Source organism: Cololabis saira, chromosome 1 (assembly GCF_033807715.1).
Source record: "Cololabis saira isolate AMF1-May2022 chromosome 1, fColSai1.1, whole genome shotgun sequence".
Lineage (NCBI taxonomy): Eukaryota > Metazoa > Chordata > Actinopteri > Beloniformes > Belonidae > Cololabis > Cololabis saira.
Window position 1 is genome coordinate 55,892,270 of NC_084587.1, and position 19,765 is coordinate 55,912,034.

General features: G+C 44.5%; 1 protein-coding gene across 1 annotated transcript; it reads left to right on the forward strand.

The window, feature by feature from the left end:
• The first annotated feature begins 851 nt into the window (after nt 1-851).
• LOC133448863 (ectonucleoside triphosphate diphosphohydrolase 7-like) lies at nt 852-19,232 on the forward strand. Its single transcript, XM_061727795.1, has 14 exons — nt 852-1,010; nt 2,856-2,962; nt 4,012-4,197; nt 6,027-6,232; nt 10,543-10,693; nt 10,917-11,020; nt 11,835-11,894; nt 11,979-12,127; nt 12,201-12,367; nt 13,131-13,332; nt 14,876-14,995; nt 15,097-15,182; nt 16,699-16,860; nt 17,308-19,232. The coding sequence occupies exons 2-14, from the start codon at nt 2,955-2,957 to the stop codon at nt 17,522-17,524; spliced, it is 1,818 nt and encodes a 605-aa protein (XP_061583779.1). The 5' UTR covers nt 852-1,010; nt 2,856-2,954; the 3' UTR covers nt 17,525-19,232.
• The last annotated feature ends 533 nt before the right edge of the window (nt 19,233-19,765 follow it).

Genomic DNA, 19,765 nt, shown 5'->3' on the forward strand with positions numbered 1-19,765 from the left:
TGGACCGTTTTTATTTCGGGGGGGGATGATTTGGACCGTTTTTATTTCAGGGGGGGTGATTTGGACCGTTTTTATTTCAGGGGGGGATGATTTGGACCGTTTTTATTTCAGGGGGGATGATTTGGACCGTTTTTATTTCAGGGGGGATGCCATCCCCCCTCATACCCCCTCATCTCCAGTACTGACCTCAACGTATTCTTCTTCAAATACCTATCATATACAGATATATATAGGCCTACAAACATATATTACTCAAAAATAAAAAGTGAGATGAACAATGCAGTCAGAAAAACATGGCAAAAACAAACTAACAAAAACCAATAAATCCAAGCACTACACTACGGAGCCCCTCTGGTGACATTTGAAAAAAATAAACGCGTGGCCACGAGATAATCAATGCGTGGCCACGAGATAATTAATGCGTGGCCACGCATTATGTATCTCGTGCCCACGCATTATTTTACTCGTGGATGGCATTATAACCTACGGTCTGGACTTCGTGGATGCAACTTCCTTGGTGGGTTGGTTATTCATCATTAATAACGGTAATTATAGTCTATTTATATTAAAGAGCAAGAGTATTGTCATGGCGAGTGTAGTAATAACATGTGACATTTGAAAAAGATAAAATAATGCGTTGCCACGCATTAATTATCTTGTGGCCACGAGTTATTAATGCGTGGCCACGAGTTATTAATGCGTGGCCACGAGTTATTAATGCGTGGCCACGCATTATTTTATTTTTTTCAAATGTCACCAGAGGGGCTCCGTACTACACTGACGGAATGTTGTGAATTCCTGCGGTCCTTGAACGCACCTGTCTGATGACGTTGACTAGCGGGTAACCGGAAGCTTCACAGATATCTCGGTCATTTCCTTTTCTACACTTCGTCGTTTTAAAAATCATCTATGTGAGCTGAAGGGAGAGAACGGAAACATTTGATCGTCTTTTTTCCAAAGGAATGATTTGAGAGTGTATTCGTGCCATGGCGGAGGAGAGCGGTGTGTAGGTGAGTGTATGATGCTGGTGCGGATGGAGCAGAGTTACCGGCTCCTCAGACAGACCGGTTACTATAATAGAATAATACATCCCTGGTCCAGACCCGGGGACTCCTCTCAGAGCTGGGTTCACTCACAAGCACTGGTTCACTGCTTCTCTTAACTATATTTATGCAACAAATATTATATATTACTTTTATTACTTATTATATTACTTATATAACGGAGATAAGCCAGTTACCTTCTTTATTATGGCCTATAAGGAATAAGGCAGATGTTTTTTGTATTACATATTTTTGTATGTATATATGCGTGTGTGTGTGTGTCTGTGTGTGTGTGTATATGTGTGTGTGTGTGTATATATATATATATATATATATATATATATATATATATATATATATATATATATATATATATAAAATCAAAAAAGGTTTAAATGGATAAAAAAATACCATATATATGACCTACCTGTCCCACATATGGACCCACTTGAATTTTACAAAAAATACTAGTTATTTGGGATTTTGTTGTTGTTTTAAGCATCAAAATGTCATGTGGTGCGACCGTCCGACCAGGACTGGTTTTGAAAACTTTTTTTGAAATCACTGTAAATGTTTTTAAATCAATCTTCTGCCCTATCTGGCATGATTTCTGAAATGTCTTGTAGTGTGTAAGATTGCAACACATTTGTATTTATATTTCCATCATAATATACAAACAAAGTTGGACTGATGTCCTTTTTATGAAATATCATGTGGCGCGACCATTAAAAAAATAACAATTTTTGTATAAAACTGAAAACTTGTAAAAAAAAAAAAAGATGTCAAGATGTTAAGGAAATTAATTTATTTTAATATGAATCATGGTTGCACCATATGTACACAACATTCTTAATGTTTGAACTACTGTAATAGATATTCTTTTTTTTATTATTTTAAAATGGACCTGTTGAAAATCCTTATTCGTCATTGACCCATATATATTGTGTGTGTGTGTGTGTGCGTGCGTGCGTGCGTGCGCGCGGTACAGTAAATAAGAGGTTATTCTTGTTAAGACCAACAGTTCAAAAATCCAATTCAGTGATCATTGTATAAATAATGAATAAATAAAACTATTGCACATCTGATCTTAGTAATAGATTCAATATGAGATTTAGAGAGAGATGAGATTTTTTGCACTTAATTAGAAATGTGTGTGAATATCAGGAGGAATATACTCATTCAAAGGTGTTGTGTAATATCAATCAACCTTTATTTGAATTCGGAGAAATCATTGAGAGCAAGCCCTCATTTACAATGATGCCGAATGTACAACAACCATATAAAAAGAATAATACAATACAAATAAAAGAGAAACATTAAAAACAATTACAAACATGAGTAAAATGGTCAGCAATCAAGGATTTGAATTGACCAAGCTGCACAAACGTTTCCAACTTCAATGCATGTTGCAAAATGTTCCAACTGTGAGCCGCGCAGTAGCTAAATGCAGTTTTTCCCAATTCCGTCCGTGGACATGACACTTCCAGCATGAGAAATCAGAGGAGCGTATACATGGATACTAACTCCACGTGACAAACGCAAAGTACCACCAACTGGTATTTCAGTAATCCTTACTCAGGTATTCTCGTGAGAATGTATCTGTACTGTTTGTTCTCCGTTTCTAATCTTTTTCCAACACTGAGTCAACAGTGGCAAGAGTGGCACGAATGAGCACACAGTGGAAAGGCTGCTGCACGCCAGACTCACTTCACACGTCCTTGAGCTCTGGCTTTACAGGCTCTTCTCATACTTTTAAACTGCTTTAATTAACAATAAGTTGTATCAATCTTCCCCCCTCTCATCTTTCCTCAGGTCAGGAGAACAGTCCAAACTCTTGACAGTATCCGGGTCCGACTGCAGCCACCATGAGCTGACAACTGTGGCATCTTGTACTAAAGCTGACTTGAACACATGGCACGGTAATAAACTGGTTATTAAACGGATTACGCTATCTTTGAAACTTTTTATGAGAAGCCCTGGATATGATAAAGTCCTGTCTTGGCTTTGAATTGGACGGAAACATATTCCTCTCTGTTTTCTCAAATGGAGACATTTTCCTGAGTTAGTAAGGAATGACTTTGTCACACGTCAGCTCTGTAAACCCATGACACCCACTTCATTATATGCTCCTCTTTTTTGTTTGATTTGTTTATGTTTTAAGGGGCTAACCCTGAAAACGTCAGCTCATTTTGGGAATGTTTCACTAATATTTTCCTTTGTGACGGTTAAACTGCTGTTCTTCTGCCGATGGTACGCATGGCTTTCAACAGGGGAAAAATAAATCAAATAAAGCCATTGCACAAAAGCGGATTTTCCCCGAACAAAATAGAAATCATTACTGCTAGATCTGGAAATACGATCTAACACATCCTACATGTGGGCCTGTGTTGAAAAAATCGATTTCCCAATTCTAAATCGATTCTCATATTAATTCCTAAAAATCGATTCATATGTCTAAAGATTGATTTTTTTTCTTTTCTTTTTTTTTTCTTTTCTTTTTTTTTGGGGGGGGGATTTTTTTTTCTTTCTTTTATTTATTTATGTATTTTTTTTTTCATCATTACATTACAACTTTTGGTTATTTTTTTGTTTATCCCCAAAAAAGGAATGTTTTGTTGGACACGAGAATAACTGGTGCCATGTTTTTGCCTTTACCTTCTATCAACATTCTGGGAGGTGATTGGTCCTTACAGCATCATTAGCTGCAATACTTGCTGTTGAATCTCAATATCATTAATATGTTGCATAACTACAGTCATATAATTCATGCAACAGCTCAAAAATGTATTTAATAACACTAACCCAAATCAATATCGGAATCGAATCGGATCGAATCAAATCTTGATAATCGATTCTGAATCTTAAGTATCGGAATCGAATCGATTCTTGACATTTGAATGGATCCCCAGCCCTACCTACATGATATAGGCCGATAGAAGTAACATCTTTGGGGTTCTTCCCTCCTCAGGATAACCCTGTCCTGCCTGCCGGCGTCCTGGTACTGCAGCGTGACGCTGCTGTCTCTGGGATGTGCTCCCAGGCAGAGGCTGCTGTTCCTGCTGCTGCTGTTCATCAGCTCGGCCATCCTCCTGCTGGAGACCTACCACCGGCAGCTGTGGGGCTCCCAGCGACAACCCGGGGCCGGCGTCAACAAGTGAGTGGAGCTGGGAAGAATTGGCAAGAAGTAGGGAAGGAAAGGGTCGGCAGAAGATCTGGGAATGGATATTTCTAACTTCAAGGACTCGTGCTCTGATTTTACAATACAGTGCCTTGCGAAAGTATTTGGCCCCCTTGAACTTTGTGACCTTTTGCCACATTTCAGGCTTCAAACATGAAAATATAAAACTGTAATTTTTTGTGAAGAATCAACAACAAGTTGGACACAATCATGAAGTGGAACGAAATTTATTGGATATTTCAAACTTTTTTAACAAATAAAAAACTGAAAAATTGGGCGTGCAAAATTATTCAGCCCCCTTAAGTTAATACTTTGTAGCGCCACCTTTGGCTGCGATTACAGTTGTAAGTCGCTTGGGGTTTGTCTCTATCAGTTTGGCACATCGAGAGACTGAATTTTTTGCCCATTCCTCCTTGCAAAACAGCTGGAGCTCAGTGAGGTTGGATGGAGAGCGTTTGTGAACAGCAGTTTTCAGTTCTTCTTGGATTCAGGTCTGGACTTTGACTTGGCCATTCTAACACCTGGATATGTTTTTTTGTGAACCATTCCATTGTAGATTTTGCTTTATGTTTTGGATCATTGTCTTGTTGGAAGACAAATCTCCGTCCCAGTCTCAGGTCTTTTGCAGACTCCATCAGGTTTTCTTCCAGAATGGTCCTGTATTTGGCTCCATCCATCTTCCCATCAATGTTAACCATCTTCCCTGTCCCTGCTGAAGAAAAGCAGGCCCGAACCATGATGCTGCCACCACCATGTTTGACAGTAGGGATGGTGTGTTGAGGGTGATGAGCTGGGTTGCTTTTACGCCAAACATAACGTCTTGCATTGTTGCCAAAAAGTTTGATTTTGGTCTCATCTGACCAGAGCACCTTCTTCCACACGTTGGGTGTGTCTCCCAGGTGGCTTGTGGCAAACTTTAAACCACACTTTATATGGATACCTTTAAGAAATGGCTTTTTTCTTGCCACATAAAGGCCAGAATTGTGCAGTATAGGACTGATTGTTGTGGTATGGACAGAGTCTCCCACCTCAGCTGTAGGTGACCTCTGACCTCTGCAGTTCATCCAGAGTGATCATGACCTCTGACCTCTGCAGTTCATCCAGAGTGGTCATGGGCCTCTTGGCTGCATCTCTGATCAGTCTTCTCCTTGTATGAGCTGAAAGTGTAGAGGGACGACCAGGTCTTGGTAGATTTGCAGTGGTCTGATACTCCTTCCATTTCAATATTATCGCTTGCACAGTGCTCCTTGGGATGTTTAAAGCTTGGGAAATCTTTTTGTATCCAAATCCAGCTTTAAACTTCTCCACAACAGTATCTCGGACCTGCCTGGTGTGTTCCTTGTTCTTCATGATGCTCTCTGCGCTTTAAACGGACCTCTGAGACGATCACGGTGCAGGTGCATTCAGACGGAGACGTGATTACACACTGGTGGATTCCATTCATCATCATTAGTCATTTAGGTCAACACTGCAGAGTTTGCTGCACTGAAAGTAAAGGGGCTGAATAATTTTGCACGCCCACTTTTTCAGTTTTTTATTTGTTAAAAAAGTTTGAAATATCCAATACATTTTGTTCCACTTCATGATTGTGTCCCACTTGTTGTTGATTCTTCACAAAAGATTACAGTTTTATATCTTTATGTTTGAAGCCTGAAATGTGGCAAAAGGTCACAAAGTTCAAGGGGGCAAAATACTTTCGCAAGGCACTGTATGTCATCATTTCTACGTGTTGCAGTTTTGTGGTCATTTTGGGTCTGTTTACTCTGCAGCAGTGTGTCTTACACCAGGCTGTCTGTCCCCGTCAGATTCCTCTCCTTTGCTGAGTCCATGGAGGCCACGGACGTCCTCAATCCTGCTCTGAATTATGGGATAGTTGTGGACTGCGGCAGCAGCGGCTCCAGGGTGTTTGTGTACTACTGGCCCCCCCACAACGGGAACCCCCACACCCTGCTGGACATCCAACAGATGAGGGACCGGGACCGCAAACCTGTGGTCAAAAAGATCAAACCTGGTGAGGAAGACTGACCGCTGGTCAAAATGATCAAACCTGGTGAGGAAGACTGACCGCTGGTCTCCGTAACGACCCGGAGCAGCGGCGTCACTGGCGTCACGGTCTCAACCTCTCACGGCTGGAAACCGGTTCCTGCAAAAACTCTTTCAAGAGCAGCAGCTCTCACCTGCTCCGGTTGATTCCAGTGGGGATTCAGCTGCACCAACATTTAACTGAATGAATCTTTTTATTTAAATGATCATTATTATGCAACGTTACTAATGTTGTACAGATGTTATGAAAGGTTTCAGTGCCAGCAGGAGGATGGTTGAGTTCACGCTCTGAGACGAGTAGAGACCTGCGTGTGAAATAACCAAAACAAATACTAGTCTCCTCATGTCGCCGTGGCGTGATGGTGAAGCGTGCTCTGCCTAATAACGCTGGTTTATTGCTGACGGGAGTGGCGAGGAGCTCCAGCCCCAGCACACAGATTAGATACGCTGCAGTCCCAGGTGACGTGGCACTCTGTACCCAGATAACAGTTATTACTCAGTAGTGATATCAGCACACAACTCACATTTATCCTGTCGCTGTGTGTGGGATTCTGATTATTGAGATGCTCCAGAGGTATTCATTAGTTTAGGTGATTTAAGAAAGTTAATTTACTCATAATTCCTCTCTAAGTTAATTTATTTTGGTTAAAGTCTGACTGAAACGTTTTCTATTATTCTGATTTGATAATGATTACCATGTTTCTCATCACTGTATTACACAAATAGTCAAAAAAGACACCAAAACCACCACAGGTTTCTCTTTTCCTACATGTCTGCTGAAACCTGCTGACGGTGCGTTTAACTAAGTCATTTCTTCAACACAAGCAGACAGAGATTCCAGCTTCACATCATTTACTGATTTAGTTCAGTGTTCTGCTGGGGGAAGATTGTCACTGTCCTGAGTGCAGAGGTGTCTTCAGTCTTCACATTCATTACTCAGGTAGAGTAAAGTATAGATACTAGAGTTTAAAAATACTCCTGTAGAAGTTGAAGTATCAACTCAAGTTTTTTACTCGAGTAAAAGTATAAAAGTACTGGTTTCAGAACTACTTAAAGTATAAAAGTAAAAGTAATGTAAGGGGGGAAAAAAGCCATTAAGGACAAAAGCCATTGAAAATGAATGCATCTTAGTATAATGCAAATATATTAAAGAAGCATATATGTGTACTATTGAGCATTAACATGTGTTTCAGAGAGCAGGAGATATGATGACTAGTTGCCTATAAGTATTGTAATGGTGCAAAAAGTCAAACTTCAGAGGCATGTTATCATTTATCCTAACCTTTATTGGAATGTACATCCAAGTTTAGTTGCAGGAATCTGAGGGAACGGATGTAAGAACAAAACTGGACAAGAACATCTGAAACAACCACAACCAAATTCACTCTATCCGGATGGAGCAATTTAACTGGATAGTTTTTATTTAAAGGCCGAAATGAAATAGAGTAAAGAGGCTGTTTTTAAAATGTAAGGAGTAAAAAGTACAGATAATTGTGTGAAAATGTAAGGAGTAAAAGTAAAAAGTCGTCTGAAAAATAATTACTCCAGTGAAGTATAGATAACCAAAATTTCTACTTAAGTAAGGTAACAAAGTATTTGTACTTTGTTACTTGACACCTCTGCCTGAGTGTTTCCTGCTGCTGCTCCTCATGAGCAGCTCCTGCGACTGCAGCTTTAATCCTGACCAGCTGCTGAGGCTGATGTGACTCATATCACATGGAGCTTTGGAGCCATTGATGACGGTGATTTTAGCCTCAGAATTTTTATTTTTGAGTTCTTGTTATGATGTTAAACTGCAAAATCATCCAACAGATTTTAGTGTCTCATCAAGGATAAACGGATGTCCTTTCATGCCTCAACAGTTTATGTAGCTTAAAAATGATCCTCACTGTCTGTTTACATCAGTAATTATGATTGCAGGACAACCAGAGAAGGTGTTTGATAAGATTACTAAGATAAACTCATTAGTTTTCTTCCAAATACGTAAATGACGAGAGGATTCAAAAGATGTTCTTTATTTTTTACAATTATAAACATTATTATTTGGTGGATGGGAATCAAATCTTTGCACAAACACTTGCTTTCATGTCAGCTGTATTGGTTCAGCAGGGTAAATGTTGACATTGTTGCGCCTTTCTGGTCCAGTTTAACTGTGGATCGGCTAAACCCGTCCTTGTTCTGACGTCTGTTTCAGACTCAGATTCAGGCTCACATTCAGATTCAGACTCTGAATCTGAGTCTGAATCTGGCTCAGATTCAGACTCAGATTCAGACTCAGATTCAGGCTCAGATTCAGGCTCAGATTCAGACTCAGATTCAGTCTCAGATTCAGGCTCAGATTCAGACTCAGATTCAGACTCAGATTCAGACTCAGATTCAGACTCTGAATCTGAGTCTGAATCTGGCTCAGATTCAGACTCAGATTCAGTCTCAGATTCAGGCTCAGATTCAGACTCAGATTCAGGCTCAGACTCAGATTCAGACTCAGATTCAGGCTCAGACTCAGATTCAGACTCAGATTCAGACTCAGACTCAGATTCAGACTCAGATTCAGGCTCAGATTCAGGCTCAGATTCAGACTCAGACTCAGATTCAGACTCAGATTCAGGCTCAGATTCAGACTCAGATTCAGACTCAGACTCAGATTCAGGCTCAGATTCAGACTCAGATTCAGACTCAGACTCAGATTCAGACTCAGATTCAGACTCAGATTCAGGCTCAGATTCAGACTCAGATTCAGATTCAGACTCAGATTCAGACTCAGATTCAGGCTCAGATTCAGATTCAGACTCAGATTCAGGCTCAGATTCAGATTCAGACTCAGATTCAGACTCAGATTCAGACTCAGATTCAGACTCAGATTCAGACTCAGATTCAGACTCAGATTCAGACTCTGAATCTGAGTCTGAATCTGGCTCAGATTCAGACTCAGATTCAGTCTCAGATTCAGACTCAGATTCAGACTCAGATTCAGTCTCAGATTCAGACTCAGATTCAGTCTCAGATTCAGACTCAGATTCAGACTCAGATTCAGACTCAGATTCAGACTCAGATTCAGACTCAGATTCAGGCTCAGACTCAGATTCAGACTCAGATTCAGGCTCAGACTCAGATTCAGACTCAGATTCAGACTCAGACTCAGATTCAGACTCAGATTCAGGCTCAGATTCAGGCTCAGATTCAGACTCAGATTCAGACTCAGACTCAGATTCAGACTCAGATTCAGGCTCAGATTCAGACTCAGATTCAGACTCAGACTCAGATTCAGGCTCAGATTCAGACTCAGATTCAGACTCAGACTCAGATTCAGACTCAGATTCAGACTCAGATTCAGGCTCAGATTCAGACTCAGATTCAGATTCAGACTCAGATTCAGACTCAGATTCAGGCTCAGATTCAGGCTCAGATTCAGATTCAGACTCAGATTCAGATTCAGACTCAGATTCAGACTCAGATTCAGGCTCAGATTCAGGCTCAGATTCAGATTCAGACTCAGATTCAGATTCAGACTCAGATTCAGACTCAGATTCAGGCTCAGATTCAGGCTCAGATTCAGATTCAGACTCAGATTCAGGCTCAGATTCAGATTCAGACTCAGATTCAGACTCAGATTCAGACTCAGATTCAGACTCAGATTCAGACTCAGATTCAGACTCAGATTCAGACTCTGAATCTGAGTCTGAATCTGGCTCAGATTCAGACTCAGATTCAGACTCAGATTCAGTCTCAGATTCAGACTCAGATTCAGACTCAGATTCAGACTCAGATTCAGACTCAGATTCAGGCTCAGATTCAGACTCAGATTCAGACTCAGATTCAGGCTCAGACTCAGATTCAGGCTCAGATTCAGGCTCAGATTCAGGCTCAGATTCAGGCTCAGATTCAGGCTCAGACTCAGACTCAGGCTCAGATTCAGGCTCAGATTCAGGCTCAGATTCAGGCTCAGATTCAGGCTCAGATTCAGGCTCAGATTCAGGCTCAGATTCAGGCTCAGATTCAGACTCAGACTCAGATTCAGGCTCAGATTCAGACTCAGATTCAGACTCAGATTCAGACTCAGACTCAGACTCAGACTCAGACTCAGACTCAGACTCAGACTCAGACTCAGATTCCGATTCAGGCTCAGATTCAGACTCAGATTCAGACTCAGATTCAGGCTCGGACTCGGACTCAGATTCAGGCTCAGATTCAGACTCAGATTCAGTCTCAGATTCACACAGCTCTGTGTGAATCGTGTAAGTGCTGGTCCTGATGATGCTGTGTGGTGTTTCCTCTCAGGCATCTCCACTCTGGCGTACAAACCCGGGCAGGCCAGCGACTACCTGCAGCCTCTCCTCAGCTTCGCTGCCGCTTACGTTCCAAAGAAGAAGCACAAAGAGACGCCGCTTTACATCCTCTGCACGGCCGGGATGCGGCTGCTACCGGAGAGGTTCGTACGGTAGCGTGTGCATCGCTCTAGACCCCGGTGACCTTTCAGTCTGACTTAGTAACCGCTCTGATTCATTCATTCATTGGTGGTTCCTCTTCATTTTAATAGTTTAGTGTGCCATGATGTTTGAGAGTTTGAGAGTTTGAATCTTGACCTCCAGTTCTCTCCTTGCAAACTCTCTGCATGTTTTACAACATCCCCACCTTTACTTGTGGCTGTGCAGCCAGCAGGCGGCCATCCTGGACGACCTGGTCACCGACGTTCCTCTGGAGTTCGACTTCTTGTTCTCCCGCTCTCATGCGGAGGTCATCTCTGGGAAGCAGGAAGGTCTGCCGTCATGCTCTTTGGCTTCTCCCGGCTCATAGTTTTCTGAATAAATACAGAAGTGCATGAAGGAGATGGTTGCTCCTAGGGATGGGCGGTATGGACTAAAAAATGTATCACGATCATTTCTGGCATTTATCCCGATAACGATAAAAATGACTATTAAAAAAAATACCAATTCAACTCCATATTTTTAACTATAAATCTATCACCACATTCAGTCTTTGGAGCCCCCAAATCACTGCTCTAAAACAATACTAAATGCTACTAAACTACACCAATTAAATTGAATTAATAACCAATTAAATGGGTTACACCTGTACTGCAAAACTGGAATGACTCAAATGAAACAAGTTCAACATTTATTCAAACTGCATGGCTTAAACAGTGGGATAACAGTGTAAACAGCAAAAGTCCCATTGTCCTTCAAGTTTTCCTAGCTTATAAAATCGCAAAGTAGAAAAAAATACAATCTGATAAATAAAGAAACAGTATTGTCATCCTTTGCACTCACTGTTTTATTGCAGACTCTGCACATAATAGATGATATTTACTCCTCGTCTCTCTTTTTAAATCCAAACCAGTTCCAGATGACGGAGCTGGAGCCTCGTTTAACGACAAGCTCCTCGCTCTCAGATCCGCCTTCCGCCATGTTTGTTACACAAAAACGTCATCAACGGGAATTTATTGTTTTTACCGCGAGATGATTTCTTTGACGGTTTATCGTGAACGGTAAAATATCGCCCATTCCTAGTTGCTCCTCCCTCTGCCGGCCGTGGTTGTAACGTCTCCTTCCTGTTCCCTCTCCACCTTCCAGGGGTGTACGCTTGGATCGGGATCAACTTCGTCCTGGGTCGGTTCGACCACGCTGACGGCGGTGAGTGTGTGAGGCCGGCGTGACCACCAGCTGATTCTTAGCAGGTTGTATTTGTTCATGTCCGTGTTTCCGTGGTGATCGTAGAGGAGGCCACGGTGGAGGTGACGACCGGCTCTCAGAACCAGCCGTCCATCAGCCGGCGCCGCACCGTGGGCATCATGGACATGGGCGGAGCCTCCCTGCAGATCGCCTACGAGGTTCCCAGCGCCATCACGTTCAGCTCCCCTCAGGAGGTAAGGGGGTGCAGGATCAGACCGTTTATCTGCAGAGGTCTGGCTGCAGCGTTTCACCGTGTTTGTCCTGCAGGAGGAGGCGGGGAAGAGCGTCCTGGCAGAGTTCAACCTGGGCTGTGACGTGGAGCACACGCAGCACGTGTACCGGGTCTACGTCACCACCTTCCTGGGCTTTGGAGGAAACATGGCCCGGCAGCGCTACGAGGACCGGCTGGTCAACAGCACCTTCACCAAGAGCAGGTTCGTCACACACACAAAAATTCAAATCCATCAGCACTCACTGTGAGTACAAACATTTTAATGCATAGTTAAATCACTGCACAGCAGCAGAGAATCGGACGCGTTTCAGCTTACAGCCGTCCTCAGAGATGAATGATTAAGTGGGTGTCTCCCATTTAACAGAAGCCAGCTGACTCTGATCGACTCTAAACCAATCAGAATGAAAACCATACATCAATCATGGAATAAGAAGTACAATGAAAATATTTAAACACAATAGAGAAAATAGAAAATATGAGTACAACATAGAAAAATATTAAATTGATACAAATAGAAAAATATTTAAGTAGGGCACTTCACAAAAAACATGTCACGAACCCAAGAATCAAATAGAAAATACAAGATAATATGCATAGATCCATAGTGGCGTCAGTAGATATGTGACTGTGAAAATGGTCCATACCATGTCTACAAAAAGTTGGAATTGCATGCGAAGCTGTAAACAACATGCAGATCCACCCAGACACACACACACACACACACACACACACACACACACACACACACACACACACACACACACACACACACACACACACACACACACACACACACACACACACACACAGGTCTCTTAGGCATATACTGCTATATTTTCAATCCCACATCTGAAGTGCTGAAGTGTTTCCTTCCCGTTCAGAGAACAGTTGGGACCAGGACTTGGTCTTTCCTCCCTGCAGCTCCTGCAGCTCTGTGGGCTGAACTGATGTTCTCTGGTGTTTAGGTTCCTAACCTCCCAGACGGGTCTGAGCGAGGCCAAGCCGTACCTGGACCCGTGTCTGCCGGTGGGCCTGTCGGACACCGTGGTCCGGGACAACCGCACGCTGCACCTGAGGGGGCAGGGGGACTGGGCCCGGTGTCAGGAGGCCGTCAGACCCTTCCTGGGCCTGCACAACGGCACCATGTCCCCGCAGGGCGTCTACCAGGTACTGACCCACGCATCAGCATGGAGGATTGGTAGGCCCGTCCTAGAGGGGCATGTGTGAGGGGGCAGGCAGGGGGGGGGGCTGGATATGTTTTTAAGTAATACTTCTCTAAAGCCGAGGACACACCAACCCAACGTCGCCCGCTGTCGGCCGACTGCTGTGTCGCCTCGTGTTGCCTGGGTCGGGCTGGGTCGGGCTCAAAAAGAAGCACTTGAACACACCGCAAAGACGACACCCAACGGCAGCAGCGGTAGTCTGTATTCACTCAAAAACCAGGGAAACCCGGAAGCTCTGGGAAGCCGTAAACAAAACAAATAGGCTTCATATTCACACCACATTTCCACACCACTCTCGCTACCACAATGCGTAAGAATAAAGAATCGGCACTGGCGTTGTCAGCCCTCGGCCTTCAGCTTGTGGAAGAAGAAAAGAGGAGGCGGAGGTGAAAATAAGAAGAAACCACACTACCTTCACCGTTTGTTTGCTTTCGTCACTTCCGTTTCTCTTTTCTTGCACTGATTCGCTACCTGAACAGCCAATCACAGTGAGCTGTTTGACCGACCGCTGATGCCGATTCGACATGTGGAATCGGCTGAAAAGGTCCCGGCGGGCGGCCGAGCTGTGATGACGTGCGGGACACACCGGGGAAACTAGCCCGACCGACGCACTGACGGCCCGACGGCCCGACGGCCGACAGTCGGCTTGGTGTGTCGGGGCCTTTAGGCAGTGTTTCCCAACACTGTCCTGCATGTTCCAGCTGTTTCCCTGCTGCCCCCCGCCGATTCCAGAAAGGATTGGAAAAGGAAAGAGAGATGGAGCAATATGCATCATTTGCATCGTTTGGAATGACACGTCCTGAATCTGTTGCTCCTCCTTTAGTTTTTACCATGTCACTTTGGGCCTTAAGCAAAGAAAAGCAGGTTCAAACGTGCAGGTCAGGTCCTTGGATGCAACGCAGCTCTCTGATTGGTCAGATCCACGCTCGCAGCATGAGCTCTCCCTCGGCGAGCTGCTGCATGCTGGATGCTGGGAAGTGTTGAGAGTAAAGTGAATATTAGCGATGGCCTCAACATCTCCCGCTGCTGAGCAGCTGGTTTGGCTCCAGAGGAGCCGACACCGGTTCATTAGCATACTAACAGGGATGGGAGGTTTACACGGGGGAGATTCTTTCAGCTACTGTTGTAAATCTATTTTCAGTTTGTGGGTAATCTCTTATTTTCTTTATCTGCTTCTAAAAATGTTTGATTTAAGTGGGCGAGATGTTTATGTAAGGGGTCCCAGTGTGGATCCGGCCCTGCAGGTCGGTGCACACAGAGCCGGCCCTGCAGGTCGGTGCACACAGAGCCGGCCCTGCAGGTCGGTGCACACAGAGCCGGCCCTGCAGGTCGGTGCACGGCCCCGCTGGTCTGTAAAGCAGCTGTGTTGTTAGAGTAATAGCACAGAGAGACAGTGACTCAGCGTTTGGGTAGGTTATTATGCCCTGACGTCATGAGCACCTGTTGCAGTCCCTCTTCACCAAACACTCTCCTGCTCTCCTCTCCAGGCTCCCATTAACTTCAGCAACAGCGAGTTCTTCGGCTTCTCTGAGTTCTTCTACTGCATGGAGGACGTGCTGAGGATCGGAGGCCGGTACAACAGTGAGAAGTACAGCCGCGCCGCCAAGGTACCGTCACCAGCTCAGTCCCCAGCTGCCGGCGTGGCCAGGAGGAACCTGCGGAGAGGTCTGGTGTCACGTTCAGCTCACAGCTCTGCTTCTGTTAACAGGACTACTGCGCCACCAGGTGGTCCACGCTGAAGCAGCGGCTGGACAACCAGCTGTTCTCCCAGCAGGCCGACTCCAACAGGCTCAGGTGAGACTGGGTTCTGGCTGGGGCAGCTCCACATGGATAGGATTCAACTTTAATAATCCCCAAAGGGGAAACTTCATTGCCACCATGGCCACAACAACACAACATAAAACAATCAACAATACACATTAACATGTCTCCACCAGAGACAGCAGTGGATCAATACAACAAAAAAATAACCAGAAAATGACCCCCCAAAACAGGGAGATAAAAGAAAAAGAATACAAATCCATTTAAAAGTGCAATGTGCAAGACAAGTATAGCAGCAAATCCTCAGAAGAATCCTGCCAGATTCTGTGTGTGTGTGTTTAACACAGCGTTGTGATTATTGTAGGTTTAAGTAAGTTGTTTTAAAGTCTTTTGTTCATAGAACGAGTCATATTACATATGAAGCTAAACAAAACAACATATCCGGCAGGTTCTTGACATTTATTTTTGTGGTTGCATCAAGTTGTGTGACAGAAAGGAAGTCATGGGGCTGCAGGTTCCCCTCAAGGGGGCGCTGTGTTTCTGTACTGAGAGGATTTACAGCAGGGAAGTGTTGTGCTGTCCGCTCTTAAACCTCGTCCTAAAACCCGTTTTCCTTCCTCCACCTTTTTTATTTGATCTTATTGTGTTGAATTGAAGTTGTTCTTGTGTCTTATGTTGTTTTTCCACCTGCTTTATGTTTCTTATCGCCTCTTATAGTTTTAAATACTCCGTTATGTGCAGTTCTTTGTTACGGCTTTGGCGGTTTTTAAAGAGCTTTATACAAATAAAGCTTGCATGGTAAAAAAAGGAAAGGGAACTTCATGGTCTCCAGGGACAAGTTTAGTAAAAGAGATATCAACCAGTTTACAGTTACCGGTAGTTTTTATTTGCCAAATATTAAAGTTGATCGGCATCTGCACAGAAGACCAAGTCCCCCCCCAGCGTAACTGGACACACTTCACTGGGTATATAGCTGTATATCCACAATCAGAACAAATGAGTCAGAAATAATAACACACACACATTACATTCAATATAAAGAAAAAGAAATGGGAATGAGAAAAGGGGAGAAGGAAGAAAGGGGAAAAAGGAGGGAAAAAAAGTTATTTTCTTTTCTGAATGAATGGTTATTTTTGTATAGATCACACTTACATTACATTCAATAAAGAGAAATAAATTATTATTGTTACTTATTTTCCTTTTTTTTCCTGATTTGAATATGTGTATCTTTGTATAGATCGCCATTATTTACTATTGTGATGTTGATAGATATGTATTATTATATTCTACATTACTTATTTAATTAATTAATTACCCCCTTCTCTTAATTTATTTATTAGTAATTAATTATTATTATTATTATTATTATTATTATTATTATTATTATTATTATATTTATGTGTATTAAAAAAAGAAATAATAAACTGCACAGACATAACCTTTGCATCAGGTTGGACTGGAGCGTGTGGAGCTCCAGTCCTGCGTTCACGGCTGCTCATCCCTCCCTCTCTGATCCGTCTCTGAGCGTTCTCCTCTCTTGTCTCCTCAGGTTCCAGTGCTTCAAGTCGGCCTGGATGTACGAGGTTCTGCACTCCGGTTTCCGTTTCCCCTCCGACTACCCGAGCCTGAAAACGGCTCAGCTGGTTTACGACAAGGAGGTCCAGTGGACCCTGGGGGCCATCCTGTTCAAAACCCGCTTCCTGCCTCTCAGGTGACCCCCCTCTTATTAAAACGGAGATCGTGCATGTGAAGACTCAGTCATAACCTTTGTCTCATAATCTCATAACCTTTGACTTTGTTAGGCAGACAAAATCACAATATTTACATGTTCTCAGAGGAAAGAAAGCCAGTGGTAGTTTCACAATCCATCAGGATCCTGCCAGCGCAGTTACATCAACAACAAGTCATGTATATTTGATCATGAAATGAACTCTCGCAGTCCAAACTAAAGTAAACAGTAAATATTTAATGAAGTAACTGGAGTTTTCCTCTTTCAGAAATACTAACACAGTTCTTTACAAGGAAACCGTTCCCGCACAATCCTTTTAACTGATTATAATCCCCTCTGTCCAGAAGACAGAGCTTCACATCGCAAACACGATTGATAACAGAGCACTTGTAATTGTACTGAACATGTGTCGGCCCGTCTGCCCCCCAGGGACCTGCAGCAGGAAACGCTGCGGCAGAACCACCCCAGCTGGCTGCGCACCTCCTTCGTCTACAACCACCACCTGTTCTCGCTCTGCATCCTGGTGGTGCTGCTGGCCATCCTGCTCTACATCCTGCGCCTGCGCAGGATCCACCAGCGAGAGCTGCGGCAGGCCGAGGTGCTGGACCTGCTGTGGGTGGAGGAGGGGGAGGCCCTGCTGCCCTGAGGCCCGGACTGGGACCTGGACCTGGACCTGGACCAGGACCTGCTGTGGGCGGAGGAGGGGGAGGCCCTGCTGCCCTGAGGCCCGGACCGAGACCAGGACCAGGACCGGGACTCTAACCTGACCGTATCTGGACCACGACAACCCAGGAACTGTGAGTACGGACAGAGAAGACCGTTCTCCACAGAAGAGCACAAAGGGAATGGTGATGTAAGAGGAGATCCACGTCTGGACGGAGGAACATCATTAATCACCTCCCCAGTTTCTACTCTGATGCTGCAGCTCTAAACACTTCCTCCTCTTCATCACCTCTGGATTAACAGAACCACCCCGTGTTACAGCATCAAAACACCGTCTTCTTTCCTCCCAAATGTTCTCTACGATCTTCCTGGCAGTCCGGACTTTAGAACTGATCTCAATGCCAAGGCAAACCTGTTCACCTCGGAGCAGGAAGTGTGGGAGGGGTTTGTGGCTCCGCTGAGATGACCCCTCAACGGAGAGGAGGGAGAAGGAACTCCTTCACCTCGGGTTCTTTCAGGATTCAGGTTTTTTCTTATCGTTTGACTTGGATTTGTCTTTTTTTAATCAAGCGTTCTTGCCTTGTTTTCCCCCTGGCAAGTCCCACTCAGGAAACCAGATCATTCATGGTGGTTCTGTCCTGCTCTCCCGTCTCTCCTTCCACCAGAGGAGACAGAGGTTTGACCGGCGCCGTGGCGTCACAGCGAGACAGAGCTCTGCAGGACGGGGCCGGCCAGCCCCAGATGTTGCTGCGGAGGCTCCGCGTACGTACCGGTACATCACACGCTTCCCCGCTCCTGGGATTTATAGGACGGCTTTCCGTAAACAGTTTCCTCCAAAGTCCTAATTGTGCTGTTTTAACGTGCACTCTGGGACTGAAGGTGCACCGTCCCGGGACCGCTGTCCGGTGCGTTAGCGTCTTATTGTTTGACTTACTGCTTTTTATCTTCGGTCCCACACTTTCCAAATTCTAGTGGATCATTTCTGTGTTAGACGTCACCGTTTCATTCCTTTTATTCCGGTCATGTGAGGTTAGCCGGCAGCCGGCACGGACCGGCCTGGATGCCGGTCGCTATGGCGACCGTAGCGTCGGTAACGGCCGGACTGATGCGGTGGCGGGATGCTGGTTCTGTTGCTGCCAGAGCCGTCGGGCAGGACCGACCAGCTCCATAATCAGGGCTTTGTTTCAGCATCTTCTCCACGGTGTAAATGTTTTGTATTAAATCAGCGGGGAACTAAGGGATTTGTACATTTAAAATGTTAATTTCTTTCTTCTTCCGTTTATCCTGACACACAAGTTCTGTCACTGTGAGTTTGTTTCATTTATACTTCAGAAATACTGGTAAATCCTCCGTAATAGGAGCTTACGACAGCAGCTTTAAGTCTGAAACAGTCGGTGCTGGATTGCCAGACCAGATCCTGCAGAGTCGGACCTCTCCCACTGCACCAGGTTGGATTCCAGGATTCCTGCTGCGTCTCTGATGTTTCAACTCCTGTCGAGGACCAATCTTTCCCGAGCTGGGCATTGTGCAATGTTGAACACTAATTCACTGAAGGGACACTTGATTTTTCTGTTGTTTAATGTTTGTAACAGACTTAATTCTAACAGGAATGTGAACTGAAATAATTCCAGATGAATTAAAGAGAGAAAGGAGTCCTTTTGGAATAAAAGTGGTTCTGTGTGTGTTGATCCATCTTCCAGACATGAGTGTGTGTGAAATGATCCGGTAGATAAATGGAGGTTTTAACCTTGTTCTTGTGTTTAATATGATAGAACATGTTTGGTATTGGTCGTGTGAGGCGTGAGTGAGTGTTCAGGTGCTGACACGGCCGCGGTGCCGCCGCTCGTCTGGAGATTCATGTAGCATCACCTCAGGTCAGAGGTCGAGACGCAGCGCTGCCAGAGCTGGAGGTAAAACCCTGAAGGAAGCAGAGACGACCTACATGAGGAGGGTCAACGACAACACACACACACACACACGCACACGCACACGCACACACGCACACACACACACCGGCTGAATACTCACCTGCAGCAGCAGCAGCTGCTGCTGTTAAACTGGCTGCACCATCGTTCTTCTGCCTGGTTTGAGGTTGATGGATCCGGCCCAGATCCTCTGCCCCACCTAGCTCCGGTGTTGTGCCAAAAAGTGATTGCCTGATTTCTTCTGATTTGTGGCCGCGGGAGCGCGCACAGCAGCCCGTTGAGCGATAGCGCTGAAACGT